This window comes from Hylobates moloch, unplaced genomic scaffold (genome assembly GCF_009828535.3).
Source record: "Hylobates moloch isolate HMO894 unplaced genomic scaffold, HMol_V3 SCAFFOLD_19, whole genome shotgun sequence".
NCBI classification, from domain to species: domain Eukaryota; kingdom Metazoa; phylum Chordata; class Mammalia; order Primates; family Hylobatidae; genus Hylobates; species Hylobates moloch.
Genome location: NW_026652294.1, coordinates 5,241,633 through 5,264,990, shown reverse-complemented (window position 1 = coordinate 5,264,990; position 23,358 = coordinate 5,241,633). Strand labels below are relative to the sequence as shown.

General features: G+C 54.5%; 1 protein-coding gene across 5 annotated transcripts; it reads right to left on the bottom strand.

Moving 5' to 3' along the window:
• Positions 1–1,032: 1,032 nt before the first annotated feature.
• Positions 1,033–21,488, bottom strand: RAB36 (RAB36, member RAS oncogene family). Of its 5 annotated transcripts, XM_058431359.1 has the most exons (12): positions 21,303–21,488; positions 20,825–20,896; positions 20,171–20,251; positions 16,705–16,796; positions 14,086–14,151; positions 13,483–13,584; positions 10,614–10,678; positions 8,597–8,648; positions 7,661–7,742; positions 7,386–7,476; positions 5,676–5,795; positions 1,033–5,169 (listed from the first exon to the last, which is right to left on the bottom strand). In XM_058431359.1, exons 1-12 carry the CDS (start codon positions 21,486–21,488, stop codon positions 5,105–5,107), a joined length of 1,074 nt encoding a protein of 357 aa, XP_058287342.1. In that variant the 3' UTR covers positions 1,033–5,104. The 5 variants fall into 5 exon arrangements, with proteins under 5 accessions (XP_058287342.1, XP_031995311.1, XP_031995310.1 ...); XM_032139420.2 differs by lacking the exon at positions 20,825–20,896; XM_058431358.1 differs by lacking the exons at positions 1,033–5,169; positions 5,676–5,795; positions 7,386–7,476; ... (1 more) ...; positions 8,597–8,648; positions 20,825–20,896 and adding an exon at positions 18,753–18,832 and having other exon boundaries at positions 10,344–10,678.
• Between the last annotated feature and the right edge of the window lie 1,870 nt (positions 21,489–23,358).

Below are 23,358 nucleotides of genomic sequence, written 5' to 3'. Positions count from 1 at the left end.
GCTGGTGCTGGGGACGCAGCAGTGAACAAGGCAGGCCACCAAGGCCACTAGGACGGTAAGGGAATTATAAATCAGGATGCCTCAAAAGAAACCAGGATAGGGATCAAGGGCAACCTGACCCAGCTGGAGAGGCCAAAGCAGGCTTTCTTGAGGAAGCACCTCTATGCTGAGTTCATTGGCAAAGGTCAGGGTAAGGAGCTGTTGCATAGGGAGAAAGCCCTTGCCTTGCCTCAGGACAAAAAAGGAGCAGACACTGGGACACAGCCCTTCATCTTCTCACTCTCTCCCTTAGTTCCCTGTATTGCACCCCCCCCATATTGGCCCCCAATGCATCACACCTCCAGTTCTTCACACCCTTATGAAGTCCCCTCCCACACTGACTCTGGGCTTTGGACATTTGCCCAAAATGCCCCATTTTGGCCAAATATAGCAAGTGTGATGCAAACAGAGGCTTGATAAGCACTTATACATTGGGGCTTGTCTCTGGAAACACTCCTTCTGTTTTTTTTTTGTTTTTTTTTTGTTTTTTAAAGACAGAGTCTCACTCCGTCACCCAGGCTGGAATGCAGTGGCGCGATCTCAGCTCACTGCAACTTCCACCTCCCAGGTTCAAGTGATTCTCCTGCCTCAGCCTCCCAAGGAGCTGGGACTACAGGCGCGTGCCACCATGCCTGACTAATTTTTTTGTATTTTTAGTAGAGACAGGGTTTCACTGTGTTAGCCAGGATGGTGTCTATCTCCTGACCTTGTGATCGGCCCGCCTTGGCCTCCCAAAGTGCTGGGATTACAGGCGTGAGCCACTGTGCCCGGCCTGGAAACAGTCCTTCTTAGAAACCAGCCACCACACTGTGAGGAAGCCCAAGCTGCCATGTGGCAAGGCCCTGCCAAGCATTCAGGCTGAGCCACACCACCTACCACTCATATGAGGGAGGCCATTTTGGACTCTGGGAGAGTCATCCTAGTGGCCCAGCCACCAAGCAGGGAGCAGAAAATAGCTGGTCAAATCATAGAATCATGAGAAATAATACATGCTTGTTGCTTTAAGCAATGAAGTTTTGGAGTGATTTGTTACATAGTACTAAATAGCACAAACGTTTTTCTGCCCCAAGTCCAATTCTTTCCTGTGCCCAGAGCCTCTCTAGCTGGCATGAAGTGTCCTTCCCGAGACCTGTTCAGTTCTGCCCTGAAACTTTCTGTGGCTGGCTCCTACCAAGCTCTTCCCAAGATCAGAACATATCCTCCAGTCCCAAACCGCCTTCACTGGCTGATGCCCTGTGAGGGTCTCTGGGTCAGACAGGACTGGGTTTGCAAGTGAGGGATGAGGCACAACTGTCCCTGGCCACCAAGGAGAGCCAAGCACAGGACTGTTCCCCAGGCAGGTCCAAGTTTCGTGTGGTGGCATCTTGGGTCAGAGTGCAATCTGTCTGCTGGGAACATGGTCTTGTTTGAGCAACCTTCTTGCTTCCCTGCCTTCTTTACACATCTATTGAGCACCTACTGTGGGCCCTTCCTCCCAGAGGTGCTAGGGGAGACAGTAGAGGTGATGAGGTCACTGTCCTGGCCCTTGGGGTTCCACAGATGGGTGGAGGAGAAAGCCCAGATGTGACCAATCACACTCAAGGTATCAAGTGCTGCGAGAGCTGTGGGGGTGCCCACAAAGGCCTCTCTGGGAGTGGGGGTGTCCCAGCTGTTGGGCACAGAAGAGGGGCCTGGCATCTGCAAAGACTGCATTGTGACCAGGGATGAAACTGGAGCACAGGGGCCTGTGGGGGTGGGGTGGGCTGGGTGGTCAGGAGCCTTGAATGCCAGAGCGAGAGCACCTTGGGACCTAGCCCTGGGGAGCCAGGAAGTGACAGGAGAGGACCTGCTTCAGGTACGTGTCTCCAGCAGAAGAGACAGATGAATAGAAGGACACACAGACGGACAGAAAGCAGCAAAGGGTCCAGGGAAGAGGAAAAAGGCGTTTCGGCAGCACTTGGATGTGGTCACTGTGGTCATTGCCATGCCTTGGCTGCAGGGGGCTGCCTGCCTGGGCCCGCAGGACCAGACCAACAGAAAGTGCCTCTGCCCAGGAAACTTACTACCTGATGCCGGGAATGAAGGAAATGTCTTCATTAAATCATCAAAGTGAGGGTGCGCAAACCACTCTGAAGCAATTCTGACCGAGAAGATGCTGCATCAGCTTGGGGTGGGGGGTCAACTGAGCCCCTTGCGTTTTCCTGGCGACCTTAGTCTTCTGTCCTCCCAGGCCAAATATCAAAGTTGGAGAGGCCACAACTGTGTCAGTCAGAGTGTGCGGGAATCAGCTGGCACATTGCAGGAGGTAATAGGAGGAGGATTTAATCAAGGACCATTTACAGAGGTGGGGGTATACGTGAGGCAGTGCAGCTCTAGCTCAGAAGCTGGTAACAGCTGGACACCACACCCACCCCTGCAAACACATCCTGGAGGCCCGAAGGGGCAAGGGAAGGGAGCTGTGGAGAACGATAGTCCACCATGGGCAGGTTCTCCCATCCTGTGAAGCTTATGCCCAGCAAACCCGGTCTTCCTAATGGACCCCAGTGCTGTCTGCCCGACCACAGGCTGCACTTAGTGGACCAGGCTGGGGGCCACAGTCCGGAGAAGGGCCTTCCTGAGTACGCAAAGCTATAACTGCAAGAATGGCCATTGCAGCACCATTGGTAAGAGCTAAAAGCTGGACACAAGCCGGATGGCCCGTGGATGGGGAGGGTCAAATGAACTACAATCCATTCACGTGAAGGAAAACTGGGCGCTGCTACAGGAAGGAGGCTTCTCGTGTGCCATCAGGGAGAGGGCTTGGCGCCAGCTCCCTAGGAAGGCAGGCTGCCAGGCAGTATGTCCAGAAGGAGCTCACTCTGGTGAAAACAACAAACAAGCCATCAACACTGGCTGTGCAGGCAAAGGCGCAGAGTCCAGAAGGAATAGTCTCGACTGTTAGCAGAGCTAACGGTCTTTCCTGCTCTCTGTCCGTCTGTATGTCCTTCCATTCATCTCTGTCTTCTGCTGGAGACACTTCAGGGGTGCAGCCAATGTGGCGGGGGGGCTTCCACCTTGTATTTTATATGCTTTGTACTGTCTTTGTTCACACTAAACGTACAACCCCTTTAAAAGTCATTTATGGAGGCTGGATGCGGTGGCTCACGCCTGTAATCCCAGCACTTTGGGAGGCCGAGGCGGGCAGATCACGAGGTCAGATCATCGAGACCATCCTGGCTAACACGGTGAAACCTGTCTCTACTAAAAATATAAAAAATTAGCTGGGCGTGGTCGTACCTGCCTGTAGTCCCAGCTACTCGGGAGGCTGAGGCAGGAGAATGGCATGAACCCGGAAGGGGGAGCTTGCAGTGAGCTGAGATCGTGCCATTGCACTCCAGCCTGGGCGACAGAGAGACTCCATCCCCCCTGCCCCCCAAAAAAATAAATAAAAATGAATAATTTACGGCCGGGTGCAGTGGCTCACCCTTGTAATCCCAGTGCTTTGCGAGACTGAGGTGGGCAGGTCACCTGAGGTCAGGAGAGCAGCCTGACCAACATAGTGAAACCCCATCTCTACTAAAAATACAAAATTAGCCGGGCGTGGTGGTACATGCCTGTAATCCCAGCTACTTGGGAGGATGAGGCAGGAGAATCGCTTGAACCTGGGAGGCAGAGGTTGCAGTGAGCCAAGATCACGCACACCATTGCACTCCAGCCTGGGCAACAAGGGTGAAACTCCATCGCAAAAAAAAAAAAAAAAAAGTCATTTATATAAAAAAGTACAAAAAATATGAAGGGGGAATGAATAGAAAAATATGCCAGTGTTCTTCCCTAACTGGTACTTGGCAATCACTGAGCTGAACATTTACAGGGCAGCTGCAGTGTGCCAGGCCCTAGGAGAATGGCACTGATCAGAAGGCTGCCCGCAAGGTGCTCACCATCTACAGGAAGCAACACCATGAGATGGGTGGGATGAGTGGGCATAGCCAGGCAACAGGAGCCTGGGACTGTGGGGCTGGTTCATAGCAGTGAGAAGACCCCATGGATGAGCATACTGGGCAGAGGCTGGGGAATGTGTGGGGTATTTCTGCCTGCTCTGCGTGTGCAGGAGGCGGTGTTGGAGACAGGAACATGCTAGACTTGGCAGGGCCTCCGAAGTCCTCCAAAGATGCATGGACACCATTACAAAGGTCCTAAGAGATGTGTAGGCCAATGAGAGAGGCATGGAGAGGCAGCAGTGGGCACAGGCCCAGCATGAGTGCCAGAGGAGGGCAGTGACACGTTCAAGGGCTGCAGAGTGAGTTACCCTAGGGCAGCTGTGCAGCCTTCCTCCCGCAACACACAGGCAAATGCACTGTCCAGGTGGGCCAGAAAGGCCTGAGTGGTTGTTCTGCACATCCTGGCCTGCTGACCAGGAGGGCAGGACCTAGCGATCTCAGAGGTGCCAGAGACAACCCTTCAGCCAGAACAGGTCTAACAGACCTTTTGTCCATTGTCCTCCAGAGGTGCTGGTCTGCCCAGGAACCTTGAGCATCTGGGGCAGAAGGATAGTGAGGCCTGAAGCTCTGAGACCCAGAATTGTAGTCCTGCTGACAACAGAAAACTCCCAGGGGGAATGGCAGGTGGCCTCTCCCTCAGGTGCTGACTGTGACAAGTCCAAGTCGCCTGGAACACTGTGATGAATCCTGGGGGACACATCCAAAATCGCTGGGAAAGAGTGCAGGGTTGACTGCTGATGTGGGCCATGGCCGAGGGGTATAGACCGGCACAGGAGTTTGCAGTTCTGAGGCCTCTTGAGGCCAAAGGTGACTGTCTGATGACCCTGCAAATGGACTGGCCTTTCAGGGGATCACCACAGTGCCTACACTGGCCCAGTGGTGTGGGGCTCCCAGGCAGCCAGTGGGGGCCTTTTCTAGCGCCCAACCTGCAACAGAGAAGTGACTGTGCCCTGGAGCTGAGCCTGGTGGGTGGGTGGAAGGACTGGAACACGGGCCTACAGCTTGAGGGCAACATGCTGCAGAGCCTGGGCTCCAGTCTCCACTCCGCAGTCACGGAAGTTCCTGTCCGTGTGCGTGCAGGGAGCGCAGGCCTTCCACGCAGGCCCCAGCTAGCAGCAGCCCAGGCTGGAGGGCCTCTTGCTCTCCTGGGTCTCAGGCGGACTGCCTTCCATTTCTGTAAGGAGGGGAGAAGTAATTTAGCATCAACCAAGAATCCTGTAGCTGACACTGGGCAGGGGATGCCGGCCCTGACAGTCAGAGCTGTGAGCTGAAGCTCCTGGGCCTGCTGTTCAAGGCCTGAATGACATGACACAAGCCAAGAGGCTGAGGGCATTCCAGGCACTGGAACAGAGTGGACAAAGGTGCAGACTGGGAGAGCCGGGGCCAGGACACATCTGCAGAGCCTGGGACGCCCAGCCTGGGCTATGAGGACCTCATGGATCCCCATGAGGTCCATGTGTCAGGAGAACAGGGAGGGCTAGGGAGGGTCTCTGACCTGGCAGGTGGAATCAGGGGGGCTACAGGCCTGAGGCTGCAGTGATGCCCCGAGAGGAGGGTCAAAGAACAGGAGAGGGCCACAAGTTCAGGAAATGGCAAGTCTTGGGAGACAAGAGGATGGCGCATGTGGATTTTAGGCCTCCAGCCTGCTCCCCAGCCCAACCCAGCCACACCTATACTCACGGATTAGGTCTCCCTCACCGACCTGGAGCCGGGCACTGCTCCGCCTCTCCAGGTCCTGCAGCACCGACTGCTCGAATGCCAGGGCAGCTACGCGGCTGAAGAATGCCTTCACGTTCTCGCCTGTGGGCCCAGAAGACAGCCGGGACCTCATCAGTGTTTCTCCTTGCCCCTTAATGCATCTGGGTGTGAAAGCCAGGCCAGCCCACCCTCAGGTTGGCATGTAGCCCTTTCTAGAGCACCCTGACAGTAACAGTGACCCCAGGAGGGCACAGCCCCACCCACTCACGCAGGCAGCACAGTGCCAGGGGCAAGGTCCACCGGCCTGGCCTCCCACCTGGCTCCAGCCTCCCCACTCCCACCCCACTGCCTGCTTGGGCCACTCCGTCAAACTTCTGAGCCTTTGCTTCCCAGCATCTTCTCTTCCAATCAGATGCTACTATGGCCCAAGTGTTGGAAGATGTGGAACTCAGGACAGATGTGTGCCTGTCCTCCTGTCACTTTCCATACCTGTCCAGTGGGGCTGTGAGGATTGATATGCTGTCAGCCCCCACATGGAGCCTTTATGCATCCTCCTCCAGGTAGAGGTGGCTGCCCATCAGAGAGCAGGCCCGTTTCCAGCCCTTAACACACACACTGCCCTTGTGCAGCCAGCAACCTGCACAACCACGTAGGGCAGTCCTGCTTGGTCCATAGCAAGCTGTTGGTGAACTCACTGTTACTCTGATAAAGGAGGAAGGGTTCTCACAGAGCAGTTCTCACTGTTGGGAAGGAGCAGTGGAAGGCACTGCCAGTTGTTTGCGCTGGGCTGGAAGTGGCGCTTCTACTTGTGACGCCAACCCTCAGTACTCACCCAGTCTCCGACTAGATAGCTGCTGTCCCCTCTTACACAGGGTAAAGACTACTGGGCCCAATTGCTGAGTCCCCAGAGCCTTGGGGGCCTATTATGTGCCAGGCCCTGTGTGTGACTTCATTTTTTCCCCCTAACAACCTGTGTTTTCCATCTGCTCTTTGTGTCTTTGGATTTTCTGTTTTCCTCAGTAAATACACATGGCTTTTGTAATTTAAAACGTTTTTTCACAAAAAAGGGAGATGGATGGCATCACCTGCTTCCCAGATGAAGAGACGGAAGCTCAAAGATGCTGGGCATCTTGCCTTGGGCTGGGGGCCCAGTATGGCCAGGGGTAGACCCGGTGGGGAGTGGGTTCAGTGAAAGCTGGGGTCTGTGAGCCACAGTGATACTGGGAAGGGGTGGGAGCTCCTGTCACTGGGCCCTTCTCTATGCCAGGTGATGTCACATGCCGGGGGCAGGGACAGTGCAGTGGTTACAGGTGAGGGTGTGTTTGGATCCTGGCCCTGCCACCCTGTGGCCCTGGAAGTTACTTCACAGGAATAAAATGGAACCTGCCTCATGAGTAGTTATGGGGTTGCCTTGGAGAACAGGCCAGCACGGCATGACACAGGGTTGGGGTCACTATTCCCCCATCCATGGGGCAGGCCTCCCAGCCTCCTTCTAGAGATGACGCAGCTCCTCTTAGGCAATGAAAGGTGCTGCCAGGCACCAGCACAGCAGGGCTGTGATGCCAGTGTGCACCAGGGCCACAGAGGGAATAGACAGCTGGCTGCAGAGGGAAACGCTGCATGGCAGGCCCCACGGGACTGGCCCGAGAGCAGGGCTCTGCCCCACCATGGCGACAGCCCTGGCCCACTCACCGGTCTTGGCCGACACCGACCAGTACTCGGCCTGCATCTCCTTGGCCAGGTGCACAGCCTCTGCTTCAGCCTGCTCACACGCGGCCCCTGACTGGGAGAAACAGCCTTTGTTGACCCAGCATCCCGGGCTCTCCTGCAGGGAGGCCCAGGGGGATAGGCAGCTGCCTGCTTCCCACTGTGCTGCCTCCCTCCCTCCCCACCGCTCCTCCAGTGAGGGCTGCAAGGGGAGGCATTTTCCCGAGGGCCACCCAGACCTCCAGTGCTACTCTGCTCACCAGAAGGTCCTTCTTGGTTCCCACGAGGAAGATGAAGCAGGAGCCTGCCTCGTTCTCCCTCAGAGCATCCTCCAACCACTGCCTGGAGTGCAAGGGAGAGAGGCTGAGAGATTCACCCATCCTCCCACCCCAAATAGGGTCAGAGGGCACACTTGGGACCTCCCCAGGGCTGGGGTGCTGGGCTGGGAGGGACGAGGCTTCCTGGCTCACGGTGGCTGAGCAGGATGCTGCACCTCCAGCCAGAAGGGCGCTGGATGGACCCAAAGGGGTGGGAATACCAGAGCACTGGCTGGAGGTGGTGAAGACCCCTCCTGGCCCCACCTCTGGCCTCTCCCAGTGAGACCTTGCGTGAGTCCTGCACGTTTATCAACTAGAACCATCACCCCCGCCTCCCTCTCGGGGTTTGGAGGATGCTGGGTGTGAATGCCCCAGACCAAGGTAAGGCGAGAGGGCTTTGCTCTAGTAGCTGGCCGATTCCCAGCAGAAGTAGGATAGCCTCTCGAATGGGTCACATTGCTAATTCTCTCTTCTCAAGACTGCAAGTGCCAAATTCATGTCCCTTCAAAGACTGGCTATACAGTTTTCAGGGCCCAGAGTGAACTGAACACGTGGGGCACCTCATTCAAAAAGTATCTGGACTTGCAACATGGCAAAGGCAGCGTATTAAAGCAGGCTGGGGCCCCTCTGAGCACGTGCCTGGGGGTGGCTGTGCTGGGCTCACACTCATGTGCTGGCTCCTCCAGAATAAATGGGAACAAATCTCGAGGGATAAAGGCAGCTGGACAGTAAGCAGTCCGTGGACAGCTGGTTCTGACAAGGGGCCCCGGTCACTCACACCCACCATGGGGTCAGGGTCCACTGGCTGGGGTCTGGGAGCCCTTCCAGGCAGCTTCCTGAGCCCAGGGAGACTGCAGGGGCCACAGAGCCCAGACTTACCTGGTATGCTCCAGGGTCTGCACGTCAGTGAGGTCAAAGGCCGTGATGATCACTGGACACCCGGAAAAAGCCAACAGCCAATCAGTGCCAGGCGAGGTGAGCAAGGGGGCTCCCCAGGAGGTGCCCAGCTCCCAAGGAACTGCCAGGGCAGCCCCCCACCAGGCACTCAGCACCGGAACCTCCTACAATGAAGGCTGAGGAGGAAACACCCCATGGCTGTCCCCCACCAGGACCCTCCAGCCTGCACCCGGCAGCCCAGCCTCAGTGTGGGATCCAGGGAGGCAGAACAAGGAGGGCGTGAAGCGAGCGCGTGGGCTTTAGCGTCAGACACCCTCTGCCACTTACAGCTAAGGGAGCTCAGGTGAGGGCCTTAACTGCTGAGAGCCTCAGTTTTCCCACCTGTAAAATGGTGAGGACAAGACCTGTAGCTCTCAGGATTGCTGTGAGGATTAAACAAGAGCAGCTGTTTTAAAAAGCTGTTAGCCAGGTGCTGTGGCTCACGCCTGTAATCCCAGCACTTGGGAGGCTGAGGCGGGTGGATCACAAAGTCAGGAGATCAAGACCATCCTGGCTAACACAGTGAAACCCCGTCTCTACTAAAAATACAAAAAAAAATAAAAATTAGCCGGGTGTGGTAGCGGGCACCTGTAGTCCCAGCTACTCGGGAGGCTGAGGCAGGAGAATGGCGTGAATGCAGGAGGCGGAGCTTGCAGTGAGCCGAAATCGCGCCACTGCACTCCAGTCTGGGCGATAAAGCGAGACTCCGGCTCAAAAAAAAAAAAAAAAAAAAAGCTGTTAGTCCAGGGCCAACTTTCAACCAACAGCAGCTACGGCAGTAAGTAATGGTTAGCAACAACCCGCTTTAGCAAAACAACTTCCGGGGAGCCAGTGGGCAGAAAACCGGGAGATGCAGCCCAGGCCCTCAGCTCCTCTCATCACTGGCCGCACCCCGGGCCTGTTGGGGTCCTGAGGGTGAGCCCCATGTGGAGGACATTCCAGGCAAATGCTCTCTACTGCCCCCAGGGGTGTGACCAGGGCCGGACAGGGGCTTCCTCTGCACCTTGGCTGAAGGCTACAGGGAGACCCGCGCCCCTCCCAAGTTAGATGGGAAGAGAAAGGAAGGGGGAAACTGCGGATAGGGATGACGGCAGCCAGGCTGCCATGTGTAGAGGTGGGCCAGGCGCCTCGCTCCTCTTATTCCCAGGGGAGAAGCATCCTCTGGAGAAGAGAGGCCTGAAGAGGCGAAGGGTGCAGAAGGCCATACGGCCAGGGCAGGGCTGGAGCTCCAACCCACGGCTGAGGGCTGCCTGGTTTGTTTCCTATTTTTGCTTATTTTAAGTCTAAAAGAAAATATTGTAACTTTTTCACCACTACCGAGTAGACATAACGGTGCCTTATAATTTGAGTCTGGTTTTGGATACTTTTGAGGTTCTCTCACATCTCCCACTGAAATCCATTTCTGTCTTCTTCCTGGGAAGGTGGGGTAGGCGTCGGGAGCTTATGCTGCCACCCCCTACTGACGGTGAGCCCTGCCCAGCACCACCTGGCTGCCCTTGGTCATGGAAGTGGTGGGCACCCGGCCCTGCTAGCCCCCACCTGGGACCTGGCAGTCCTCCGGTGGTCCCCGTTTCACTCCTCCTCCCTGGCCCAGCCCCCTCTGCTAAGACAGGACCAGACTCCTCCCACCTCCACCTGGAGTCCAGTGCTGCCCTTCTCTGAGCCTCTGGAAAAGCACTTTCATCTCTGAGCATCTTTATGAGCTGAAACTGGGGCTGAGACTTAAAGCCAGCACCCACTACTACAGGGTCCTTAAAGGGTGTGATCGCCAAAGTCAGGCAGGGCCTGGGGATGAAGGCAGTTTCCCTGTTCCCAAGCAGTGGCCTGGGTGTTTTCTCAGTGGGTCTTGGAGGACAAAAAACTGGTGCTTGTGCAGAGAACTCGGGATTCCCACTGTGGAGCCCAGCAGGGACCCTGCTGCTGCACGTGGTTGAGAGTCCCGATGTGGCATGTTGCTCACCCTGGGCACCCCGGTAGTAGGCAGATGCGATGCACTTGAACTTCTCCTGCCCAGCTGTGTCCCAGCTGTGAGGTGGGTGAGAAAGAAAGGGAAATGGTGTCAGGCTACACAGTCACAGTGTCTTGAGCCAACAGGTTATGGGACCATGGGTGGGAGACCCTAAGGGCCTGTGCCAGCTGCATGGGCTTCAGGAAGTGCCTGTTGTGAGCCAGCTGTCCCTACCCCCAGCTCCTTATGATCCCTTCCTAGGGTGCCCCCAGTGGACTTCTCTCATTCCTAGTGGAGGGGGGTGTGTGGCATTAGTTGTTCTGCTGCCTGGATGGATGGAGTTGCAGCTCACTCCCTTCTGACTGAGACATTAAAATGGAACATATGGCCCAAGACATGACTCGCTCTGAAGATGGAGCAGTCCACTTGTAGAGAAGGCTCTGTGAATGGCACTGGGGCTCCAGGCTGGGCCACTTGGTTGGGTGATGGGTGTGACTGGGGCATTGCTTCACCTTCCGCACTGCAGGTCCCAAAGTAGGGGTTGGGGATACCTAACAGGGGAGCAACAGGTGGGTCCGAGCAGTTAGCTGCAGCTCTCTGGAGCACAGTAGTGAGAAGAAATTAGAAGCTAAGCCCTGGCTCCATGAAAAAGAGTACAACAATTGATTAATGATGTCTTCCATGGGCACAGTCTAGAAGTGGGGAAAGAGACCTACTGAGATCTACCCACCCTGGGTGTAGAACAAGGCAGGTAGTCACTATGCAGGGCTGAGTCTGAAAATTCTTCCTCAATCCATCGCTTTTAAAGGTCAACAGATCAAAATTGAACTTTCCTCAGTAAACTCCAAAGTAGACAAGTCACAAACAAGACATCGATGGTCTGAATTTTTTCTTTTTTTTCTATTTTTTTTTTTTGAGGCGGAATTTCGCTCTTATTGCCCAGGCTAGAGTGCAATGGCATGATCTCGGCTCACTGCAACCTCTGCCTCCCAGGTTGAAGCAATTCTCTTGCCTCAGCCTCCCAAGTAGCTGGGATTACAGGCATGCACCACTGTGCCTGGCTAATTTTGTATTTTTAGTAGAGATGGGGTTTCTCCATATTGGTCAGGCTGGTCTTGAACTCCTGACCTCAGGTGATCCACCCGCCTTGGCCTCCCAAAGTGCTGGGATTACAGGTGTGAGCCACCGCACCTGGTCATGGTCTGAATTTTTTTCAAGTGATCCAGCATGACACAGAAGGTTTGGGCTTCATTCTTTCATTAATTCATTCAAATTTTCTTTCATTTCTGAAGACTCTGGGGGAGGAGCTGATGGTGGTGGCCTAGAGATGAGCCCGTGGGGAGGGTGGCAAAGGCCTCAATGTCAGACAATAAGAGGCTGAGCCAGGACAGTGTCCCTGTTTTGTCCAGGGCCCTCTAATGAGATATGGCCTGTGTTCACACAGGTGAGCCCAGCCCCCAGCCAGTCTTTCCCGGCTCCACCTGGGCTACCCCCACCAGCCCTTTGTTCTTCTCAGCTCTCTGGATCCCTCAGTCCTGCAGCCCTGAGTTCTCCCAGCCTCCTTTGCTCTTGACTGACCCGTACTCTCCCTTGGGCAAGATTTGTTATCCTCCATCTCCAGGGCTTTGCTGGGGCTGTGGAAGTCCTGAGAGAAGGGGGCACTATCTCGACAGAGTTAGGAGCTGACATCCACAGGATCTGAAGGCTCAGTCCAGGCAGGGCATGGAGGATTGAGGAACGAACTCAGGCACCAGGAAGGAGCTTGGTGAATGCCAGCAGGCAAGTGGAGATGGGGGGGCAGGGCCAGCCACGTGGGGGAGCACGGAAGGGTCTCACAGGAGAGTAGAGGTGAGGGCCCGAGCCCAGGCAGGCCTGCAGCATTCTCCAGGTGCCGGGGCAGAGGGAAGCTGCCCAGCTGGGGTGGGAGAGGGTAAGCCCTGGGCCACTCAGAGGGAAGGCAGAGGGAAGGGCTGAGGCCAGTGGAGGCCATCGTGAGTCAGACTCCCAGGGCCTAGCAAGGAAGACAAACAGAAGTGGGCCCGGTACGGTGGCTCACACCTGTAATCCCAGCACTTTGGGAGGCTGAAGCGGGTGGATCACTTGAGGTCAGGAGTTCAAGATCAGCCTGGCCAACATAGTGAAACTCCGTCTCTACTAAAAATACAAAAATAAATTAGCTGGGTGTGGGGGCGCACACCTGTTGTCCTACTTGGGAGGCTGAGGCAGGAGAATCGCTTGAAGTGGAGGTTGCAGTGAGCCGAGATTGTGCCACTGCACTCCAGCCTGGGTGACAGAGCAAGACTCTGTCTCAAAAAAAAAAAAAGGACAGAACTGGAAGGAAAGTGAGGCAGGGGAGAGGGAGTGAAGGCTGCAGTGTGAGGAGGAAGATGAGTGCCTCAGACCTGAGGAAGGATGTGGGTGCTGTGGACTCCATCTCAGCCCTCCTTGTCCAAGCCTGGCACGCAGGGACTATATTTGACCCCATTTTACAGGTGGGAACAGAGGCTCAGAGCTCAGCAGCAACCTGCGGGAGGCCACCCTGCTGGCCTGGTGAGTGGGATCGCAGGAGGCCTAGGTCAGGGAGGGACTGGAGCCAGGGCCTCGAGAGGAGTGGGGTGGGGATTGGGGAGGTCATGGGCAAGTGGGCAGGTCAGGCTGTGAGCACCTTCCCCAGAGCCAATGACCAAAATGAGACAACTTGGGACTGACAGAGCGTGTGGGGGCTCTGGGAGCCGGGAAGCTGAGTGTCACACAACACCCCCAGGCTCTGCTTGTCTAGACCAGTCCTCCTTGACACGGACACAGTGAAGGAACTCCCCAAATCCTTTCTCAAGTGCCCGTAGGAAGCCACCCACGAGCCACGGGGGAACCAGCGACTTACATCTGGAGGCTATAGGGAATCCCAGCAATCTCAAAGTGCTCAATTTCAAAGTCCACCCCAATGGTGGCCTTGTAGTCTCGATCAAAAACATTCTTGCAAAACCTGTGGGGCATTAGAAAGTCGTCACAGGGGTGTACTCACAGAAATGTGCCCGGAAGCTTCACTTGTAACACTGAAAGTCTTTAGGCAAATAAGGTCCACTTCCTATCAGGAAGTGATGGTCCACGCAGGCCATGGGTGGGCAGGGCAGCCAGCAAGGACAATGTGGGGAAAGGGAGGCTGCAGGAGCTTGGAAGGCAAGCTGCGAGTTAGAAACTGAGCGAAACTGAGCAGCCATTTGCAGGGAGGGCATGGGAGAGCCCGTGGCCCCAGGGGGACAGTCTGACAAGCGCCAGGCTCCTGGGATGCCACACTGTCTGCCCAGCCCTGCCATCTCCCTGATTTCTTGCACCCCCTCTCATCTGGCTCCCAGCAGGCTGAGGCCCAGCAGTTCCTGGAAGCCACATGGTTTCCATTATGTTGATATTATCTGGGCCACCCAGGCAAAGGTATGACAACTTGGTGCTGGGGGAGGTGGCCAACGGGGCAGAGGAAGCCTTGTACCTGTGGATGAGGCTGGTCTTCCCCACGTAGAGATCGCCAACCACCACCACCTTGGAGAGTTTGAGCCTGTGAGAAATATGGCCGTGTTGCCCTCGGGCATGCCTTCCAGGGTGTCTTCAGACACTCACAGCCCCTTCCTTCCCTGAGCTCTCTGCTGGTGAGACACCCCTCACTCCTGGACACAGGATGGGCCACCCTGCTGAGACACTGTGTTCCCCCTTCACAGTCCCCAGAGGGGAGATGGGAGAGGCTGGGGACTCTGCTGCCCCTAGAGCTGCACCCCTCACCATATTTGGCCAAAGTCCCCATCCTGAGAATTAGGAATGGGCATAACAAGAGGCCAAGTCACAGGTGGAGGGGCAGAGGCAGGAGGCCAGGGTGTGGCTGTGGTAACCAACCAACAGCCGTGGGCACGTCTATGCTGTCGGGGAGCTGTGCTGAGGGTGCAGACACAGGGTCCACGTGCAGGGAGACCCGGCACAAGGGATGGGCAGCCCCTCACCCTCCTAGGCACCCCCAGGGCTGTGCGCCCGTGTGGGCTCTGGCCTCTTACAAGCAGGCACTCCCTGACCATGACACCAACGTGCCCTGCTCACTTAGAGATATCTGTAAGGGTCCGACAGGCCAAGGGGCACACCCTGAACAGGGCTCGGGCTCTATGCATCTGGGCTGTGGCTTGAGGCGAATTGGCTCTGAGGTTCTTGCGCTCTCTGCGGGTCACTGTTCCCCAAGAGCAGCCGCCACCCTCACCCGCTGTGTGTCCTACACTCTGTGCAGAGGCGTTTCTTGGACTATTTTTTTTTTAGAGACGGGGTCTCGCTGTGTTGCCAGGCTAGTCTCAAACTCCTGGGCTCTAGTGATCCTCCCACCTCAGCCTCCTGAGTAACTGGGACTACAGGTGCCATTGTCCCAGCTTCCCAGGACTGTTGACAACACTTTAATAGTTTTTGCAGCTCATCCCAAAGGAGCCAAATGGTCACAGCAACCAACTTGGGTAAATATCTGACAGGCACTTCCTCTGCCTGCAGATAGCAAGAGGGCACCACTGTGTCACCTCACCAGGTCCGTGAGAGCAGAGATTGTGTCTACCCTGCTCCCAGAGGGCCCTTTCATTCTGACTCCATTTCTCCTATGAATGAGTAAAGGTACTGACAAGGTCTTGCAGCAGGTGCCCTCTGATCCTCAGTTTCCACCTCCAGTGCTGCCATAAGGGGTCAGGGAGATCACCTGCGTGAAGTACTTGATATGGCACCAGCATTCCCCAACAGATGCCATTACTCTCATCCTATCACCACGGCCGCCTTGGCCATTCTGATCTCAGCTCTGCCTCACCCACTCTGCAGTTTGGGAACCTCTAGCTGCGCTCTCTGGGAGCCTCATCACACCTGTGTGACCCCTGTGCGCTCAGCCAACTCCCTGAGCAGACTGTGAGCTCCTAAGGAAGAGGGGCAAAAGCAGGCCCTTGTACCTATTTGTTAAAAGGAATGACTATTTCACAATCCCTGTGCTGGTGGTGGCAGGAGCTGCCGCGGCAGGAACAGGATAGACATAGCCCTCACCCTCTTGGGCTACGTCTAGTGAGGAATCCAGCCTGCAATTCTGTGAGGTAAGTTCTTGGGGGCACAAGAGCACCCAGGAGGGGTACCCTCCCCAGTCCAGGGACAAGGGTAGTGGAGGGGTCAGAGAAGGCTCCCAGAGGACTTGACACTTACGCTGAGAACTGAAGGGGAAGGGGAAGGGGAAGCGAGGGGATTAGGAAAGACATTCCAGACAGAGGAAATGAACTTGTGCCAAGACCTCAGGCCGAAATATCACCTGCGTGACTTAGAAGAGGGAAAGTTGTTCCATATGGCAGGTGTGTTAACTGAAGCCAGATGAAAACCCCAGTCATCTGGCCGGGCACAGTGGCTCATGCCTGTAATCCTAGCACTTTGGGAGGCCAAGGTGGGCAGATCACTTGAGACCAGGAGTATGAGACTAACCTAGCCAACATGGCGAAACCCCATCCTACTAAAAATACAAAAAATCGGCCGGGCATGGTGGCAGGCGCCTGTAGTCCCAGCTACTCGGGAGGCTGAGGCAGGAGAATGGTGTGAACCAGGGAGGCGGAGCTTGCAGTGAGCTGAGATCGTGCCACTGCACTCCAGCCTGGGTGACAGAGCGAGACTCCATCTCAAAAAAAAAAGAAGGCTGGGCGCGGTGGCTCACGCTTGTAATCCCAGCACTTTGGGAGGCTGAGGGGGGCAGATCACGAGGTCAGGAGATCGAGACCACGGTGAAACCCCGTCTCTACTAAAAATACAAAAAATTAGCCAGGCGTGGTGGCGAGCGCCTGTAGTCCCAGCTACTCGGAGAAGCTGAGGCAGGAGAATGGCGTGAACCCGGGAGGCGGAGCTTGCAGTGAACTGAGATTGTGCCACTGCACTCCAGCCTGGGCGACAGAGCGAGACTCCGTCTCAAAAAAAGAAAAAAAAAAAGAAAACCCCAGTCATCTTCAGGCCTGTACAGGGCTGCACCAGCCTCATGTGTGTGTTTCATTTGCTCATTCTTTCACACGTGCCTTCATGCACTCATTCCTTCCTGCCACCTGCTCCCCCATCCCACACCCTGCAGGCTCACCCGACAGTCCCCATGTTCCTGTGTTGGCAGGCAGCGCTGACCTGCCCGTGGAAGTGCTCCCTGAGCTGCAAACAGGCTTCCGGCGTGTACCACTGCAAAGAGACAGACAGACGGACACATCATCCTGCAAAGCTGTGGCTCCGTCCCCGTAGCCAAGCAGTGAGGGGAGATGATCTTCCCAGTCTTCCTTCCTAGGCCTCACAGCTGGCAGCGTCATTAGCTTTCCCTGACCCATCTGTCATGTGTATCCTCTATTTCCTCAGCCTTGAGGCTCTGGGGCCTTGTGAGTCCAGAGGGGCAAGCCCAGGCAGGGACTTGGAGATCTGTGTCTCACCTGGAGCCGCAGTCCCCTTGCTGCATGCATGTGACAGGCCTCTGTCTGTTCTGGGCCTCAGCCCTCTCAGGGCAAAATGAGTGGAGCTCTTTTGGTGCCAAGATCCTCCAAGATCCAATTAGCCAGGTGCAGTAGTGCATGCCTGTGGTCCTAGATACTGAGGAGGCTGAGGTGGAAGGATCGCTTCAGCTTAAGAGACAGAGGCTGCAGTGAGCTATGATCATGCCACTGCACTCCAACTTGGGTGACAGAGTGAGACCCTGTCTCTAATCCATACCTTCTATGAATCTCTGATGACATTTTGTTTTAAAAACATGCATACATGTGCCTGGAAAATGTCCTAGGAGGTGCTTTCTGTCATCCACATTTCTTGGAAGGCAGACCTAAGCAGTGGTTTAAGAGCATGGGCCTCAGGGTCAGAAAAAACTGCACATACCCCACCCACCCTCACCTGGTGTGTAATTAGAAAAAAATGAGATTAAACAAACTAAAGATGACCATTATTTTTTGCCATTGGATTGGCCAAGGCTAAATACAGAATGTGGCAAGGGTGTGGGGAGAAGGACACCATTGAGGCTGTTGGTGTGATCCGTGTATGGCAATGGTCCTGCCCCCACCCCCCACCCGTGCACAGCCACAGCCACCTGCTCTGTCCCTCTGAACACTGCTTGGATCCACAGCTCCCCTCCCCCAGCCCCAGTGTCTTGGCCATGGATTCGGGCTCTGCCTGGCCCATCTGCCCTCTCAGTTCCAGCTGTGATTGAGGCAGCAGGGATGGTGAAAGGAGACTGGCAAAGGGCAAGTTACAGAACCTTATCGAGCTCCAGTTTCCTCAAATGTTAAACAGGGATGCTCATAATAGCACCTTTTCATGTGGTCGTTTGAGGAGTAACTGAATAATGCAGGTGAGCAGCTTAGCCTGATAGTCTACCTTCCTGCAGAAGAGCAGCAGCTACCGTGAACAAGCTGGCTGCTTCTTTCTGTCAGCTTCCATGACAGCTTTAAGCTGGGGACTGGCCCAGACACAATGGTCATTAAAGGATGGCTGGAAGACTGTGATAATGAAGGCTGCAGGGTAAGAAGTGTGAGCTGATTTCAAAGACAGGGAAACTGAGGCACATGGCGTAAAGGGAAGGACTTGCCTGGCAAGCAGTCTGAGGACCCTGCCCAACCTGACTGAATTTCTCAGGGCCCTGGGGTGCAGGATGAACTTGACCAGCAGGGGCCTTGATCACTGACTATTATGGGCAGGAGGGGAGAAGGCCACCTGTGAAACCAGGACGGATTCCCTAAGCTGCTTCCCGGGGGTAGGGTGCTCTGGAGCCAGACACGGCCAGGTCAAATCCCAGAGGTACCAGGCACAGCTGTGAGATGTCAGGCAACCCTCCTTAACTCTGATCCTCACCGTCTGCTCTGCCAATGGGGTTCTTCATCTCATGATACCTGGACTGTTTTGTGCCAATCACACTTTCCTTCCTTTTGACTCAAGAAAGACGAGTCTCTGTTATCCCTAGTTACCACTGTCAAGCTCTGCAGAGAGAACAATTGCCTGAGCCTCTGTTGAGATGGAAAACCCATGGGGAATTGTCCACAGGTCTGAGACACAAAGGCTTTCTCTGTAGGTGTGTGAAGAAGGAACTTAGGGAGGAAGGTAAAGAAGGGGGAAGGAGGAATGGCCATATACTCCAAATACCCAAGACCTATCTAGAGTCACCTCCTTCTCACCAGCTTGGCCGCAGAATCCGAGATGCAAAAGGCCATTCCATGGAGAGGATCTCTCCCTCTGCACCTGTCCTAAGCCACAGAGACAACCACTGAGAGTAGGGGCTTATATATCCTGCCAGAAATATTTTCTGCATATATAAACAATCAGACATTTCTCCCTCTCCTTGTTTTCACACACGGGAGTGTGCTGCACAGACTCTACTGCACTCTGTTCCATGCCCTGCATTTTTACTTAACGGTTTACTTTGGCTCTCGTTGCATGTCAGCTCCTGAAGAGGTTGCCTCATTCTTCCTCATGTCTGTGCCAGGAAGCATTACTTGTTTAACCAGTCTCCTCTCCGAGGATATTTACCTTGTATCTTATCTTCTATTCTTACAAACTGCTCCAACCCCTAACCTTATGCACATTGTAAACCCATGCCAGAATATCTGCCAAGTAAATTCCTAGAAATGGAATAGCAAGGCCAGTTGTGGTGGCTCACACCTATAATCCCAGTGCTTTGAGAGGCCTGGGTGGGAGGATTTCTTGAGGCCAGGGGTTCAAGACCAGCCTGGGCAACATAGCAAGACTTCGTCTCTATAAAAAAAATTAAAAATTAGCCAGGCATGGTAGCACATGCCTGTGGTCCTAGCTACTCAGGAGGCTGAGGCAGGAGGATTGCTTCAGCCCAGGAGTTAGAGGAGTGAATTATGATGGCACCATTGCACTCCAGCCTGGGTGACAGAGCAAGACCCTGTCTCTAAAAAAAAAAGAAAAGAGAAACGAAATGGCTGGATCTCAGAGGGCAGGGTCATCTGCCATATTGGTAAATATTGTCCACTGCTCCCTGTGGAGGTTGTACTCAATTTGTATTCCCTGCTGCAATTAATATTGGATTTTAATACAGACACAAGAGAGCTGTGAGTTTGCAAGCTCACAGAGGCAGAATGGCAAGGGGAGAGAGCCCTGGATTTGGGGTCATGGAACTGGAATGCTGTTTTGATAACAACAGTGATAATGAGAACAACAGCAACCATGACTGCAGGGGAGCTCCTGCATACCAGGAGTCAGGCACCCAATATGAGAGGAATTACCTCCATGTAACAGTGACTCTGAGAGGTTGAGTAGTTTGCCCACAGCCACACAGCTTAATGACAGAATCAGAATGAAGGACTCACATCAAGGACTGTCTGGCTGCAAAATCCTAGCCCTTATAACCTCCAGGCCACATTGCTGCCCAGTGTCACCATTAACTTGCTGTCCCACCTTGGGCAGTCAATGGCCAGTCTCCCAGCTCCTCAAGGTAAATCTGGCAATGGACAGACCTCCTTGATTCACCTGCTTTACTTCTAGGCATGAGTGTAGAGTGGGGAGAGCTGATGTGGCTGCAGTGCCAGGAGAGCACTGCAGATGTAATGACTCCCTACCTTAGGGAAGCTGGCGATGACACGGTCACGGCTCACAGGGGGCCCCAAAGGTGTCAGGGAGGACCTCATTCTTCCAGAGTCCTGTGGACCCAACCAGGAGAAAGACAGTTAAGGAGCTGTGCAAATACCTGGGGATTCACCCACGAGTTTCCACCTAACTTTTCATCAGATCCAGGCTGGGTACAGTGGCTCATGCCTGTAATCCCAGCACTTTGGGAGGCCAAGGTGGGAGGATCACTTGGGCCCAGGAGGTTGAGACCAGCCTGGGCAACGAAGTAAGACCTCAGTCTCTTAAAAAAAAAAAAAAAAAATTAGCAGGGCATGGTGGCCTGTGCCTGTAGTCCCAGCTACTTGGGAGGAAGGTGGGAGGAATGCTTCAGCCTGGGACGTCAAGGCTACAGTGAACCGTGAAGGTGCCACTGCACTCCAGTCTGGGTGATAGAGTAAGACCCTGTCTCAAGAATTATAAATAAAACCAGATCCAGGCTTCCCTCTCTGTCAGGAATATGGGGCAGAGGCCATTTCTCTCAATCTGCATAGAGCAGGCAGCATGGTATGGGGGAACCAGGCCTGCCCCACCCTGCCTGGGAGTCAGAAGACCTGGGTCTCCCCTTGACAGGTGTCTACCAAGGAGGAGCTCCCCTCTGAGCTTACCTTACTGGGCTGTGAGGCATGGTACAGCTCAGGCAGTGGAAGTAGAGTGGGGAGGGGTCTCCTGCTCCTAGTCTGCAAAGGATGAAGGCTCTAGGTGGGCCTGGGGGCCTTAACTTTCAGCCAACTAGGCCTTTTCCCTGAAAGCCCTCACTTCACCAGGGCTCTGACTCCTCAAGCCTCCTCAACAGCCCGTCTGTCTCCTTTTTCTGTCCGGGCTCCTCTCCCGGCTGGGCTGGATGGCCCTGGCGGAGTCCGGTTGTCTTCCCGCATCTGACCTGGCTCTCCTCCCCAACCAGCGCGGGCCTGGCCCAGAGTTTGCGCTCCGGAAATGAGGACGCCCCCGGGCCGCAGGCCGCTTTCAAGTTATAGGGGCGGGAAGTGGGCGCGGACGCTGTGCCCTCGCGGCCCTGGCCTCGGGGTGTGCCAGCACGGGGGTGGGTGACCGGGAGGGTCGGACAGAGTGGGCGAGCGGACTCACCAGCGATGGCTGTGAAAGCTGGGGCTCCGCGCGGCCTGGTCCGCCTGAGCCAGCTGCGGCGATCACCACGGCAACGAGAGCCACGCGGGACCTGCGAGCTACCCGAATCGTCGACGTCGTGGGCGGGGTCTGCGTTGGACTGGCAGCGGCGCGTCCAAGCATCCAGCTTGCACCGGCGATCACCATAGCAACGAGAGCCTGCCTGGAGTCTGGGCGGGGCTGGCAGCAGAGAGACTCCTGGACACCCTGGAGAGTCGGAGATCACCATGACAACAAGGGCGGTGCTGGATGGGTGGGCGGCGGGCGGGGCCATGGAGGCCCGGGGGCGGAGCCTGGGCTCTGGGTGGGTTCTGGTGATCACCTCGGCTGGGAGAGTTGGGGCGGTCATGGCATAAGAGCTCCTGATATAGTATTGATGTTTAACTGGAGTCAAGCACCCTGCAGCTGCAAGAGATAGACGTGCCTACCATCTACTAACCTTAGTCTGCATAGTTCTGAATCCAGTGCTGTCTGAATATCATACGCCTGGCTTCTAGAACTCACGGTACAAAATTAATTTCCTTAATAAAAAGCTGACCTGAGTCAGTGATTTCCTCTGAACTAGTTTCGATCTAACTCAGTCATCTTCAATTCAAAGCTAAGTGTGCTGGAGGCTGATGTTTGATGACTTTTTTTTTTTAAGAGATGGAGTCTTGCTATGTTGCCCAGGCTGGACTCGAACTCCGAGGCTCTAGGAATCCTCCCGCCTCAGCGGGACTTGGGACTACAGGCAAGGGCGGGACTCAGTCCTTGGGACTACAGGCAAGGGCCACCACACCTGGCTCTGTTTAATGTCTTTTAGTGAGTTTCATTGCTAAGGTTGAGGCTTAGGGGGTGAACTTAGGTGAGTTTTTCCACCTTCCGCACCTCAGTTTACTCAACTATAAAATAAACGCAACTATCTATTTCAATGGATCACCTGAGATGGTGAAAGTGCTTTTATACTGTAAAGCTTGATTCAAGTCCACTAACCATTCATTTGTCCTACATGTACTGAAAGCTTCCTGGTATATGCCTAGCACTGGGGAGACAAGGAAACAGAATGGACATGGTGTCCACCCTCAGGGAAATTGGAGTCCACTGAGGGAAGCAGAGAAGTAAATAGAGAATTAGGGAAAGAGAGTGTGCCAATGGGATTTAGGAGAAGGGAAGATTAAGCTGTGGGATCACTGACTAATTTGGATTTGGGGATTTGGCAGCAGCTAGAGATCACCTTGAACTCCTACTTTAGCTTTTTTTTTTTTTTTTTTTTGAGATGGAGTCACACTCTGTCGCCCAGGCTAGAGTACAGTAGCGTGATCTCGGCTCACTGCAATCTCCACCTCCTGGCTCAAGCAATTCTCCTGCCTCAGCCTCCTGAGTAGCTGGGACCACAGGTGCGCACCAACCATGCTTGGCTAATTTTTTAATTTTTTTTAGTAGAGACCGGGTTTTGCCATGTGTGCCAGGCTGGTTTTGAACTCCTGGCCTCATGTGATCCTCCCAACTTGGCTTCCCAAAGTGTTGGGATTACAGGCGTAAGCCACGGTACCTGGCCCCAACCCTCCTTTAGCTCTTAAGTGGGCTCTTTGCCTAGACCTAGAAACCAAATTGACACCAGGCAGATTAGCAAGAGAAAAGCATACAAATGTTATTAGTTTTACATGTGCATGGGGATCTTTACCAGAGTGAAGTCTAGAGAAGTGGCCAAAGCTAGATGCTTTTATACTTTTTAGACAAAGGATGACAAATTTCAGAAGAAATGGCAGGACAAAGGGGATCTGGCTAGGGGCAGTAAATTCTAGGGGATTCACTAGGAGATAATATAAGGGGCATAAACCTAGTGGAAGACAGGGTTAAGTGTATTTATTGAGGTCCGTTGCAGTTCCCAATTCTTAGTCTCAGATGATAAGGGCTATTTTCTTGCCCTGGTACAGTGAGGGTACCCTTCCTAGAGGAATCTTTATGGCTTGCTGAATGCAGAAAGAAGCATATCTGTTTGCCTTTTCTTGTATCTTTGTTTTTAATGATATTTATT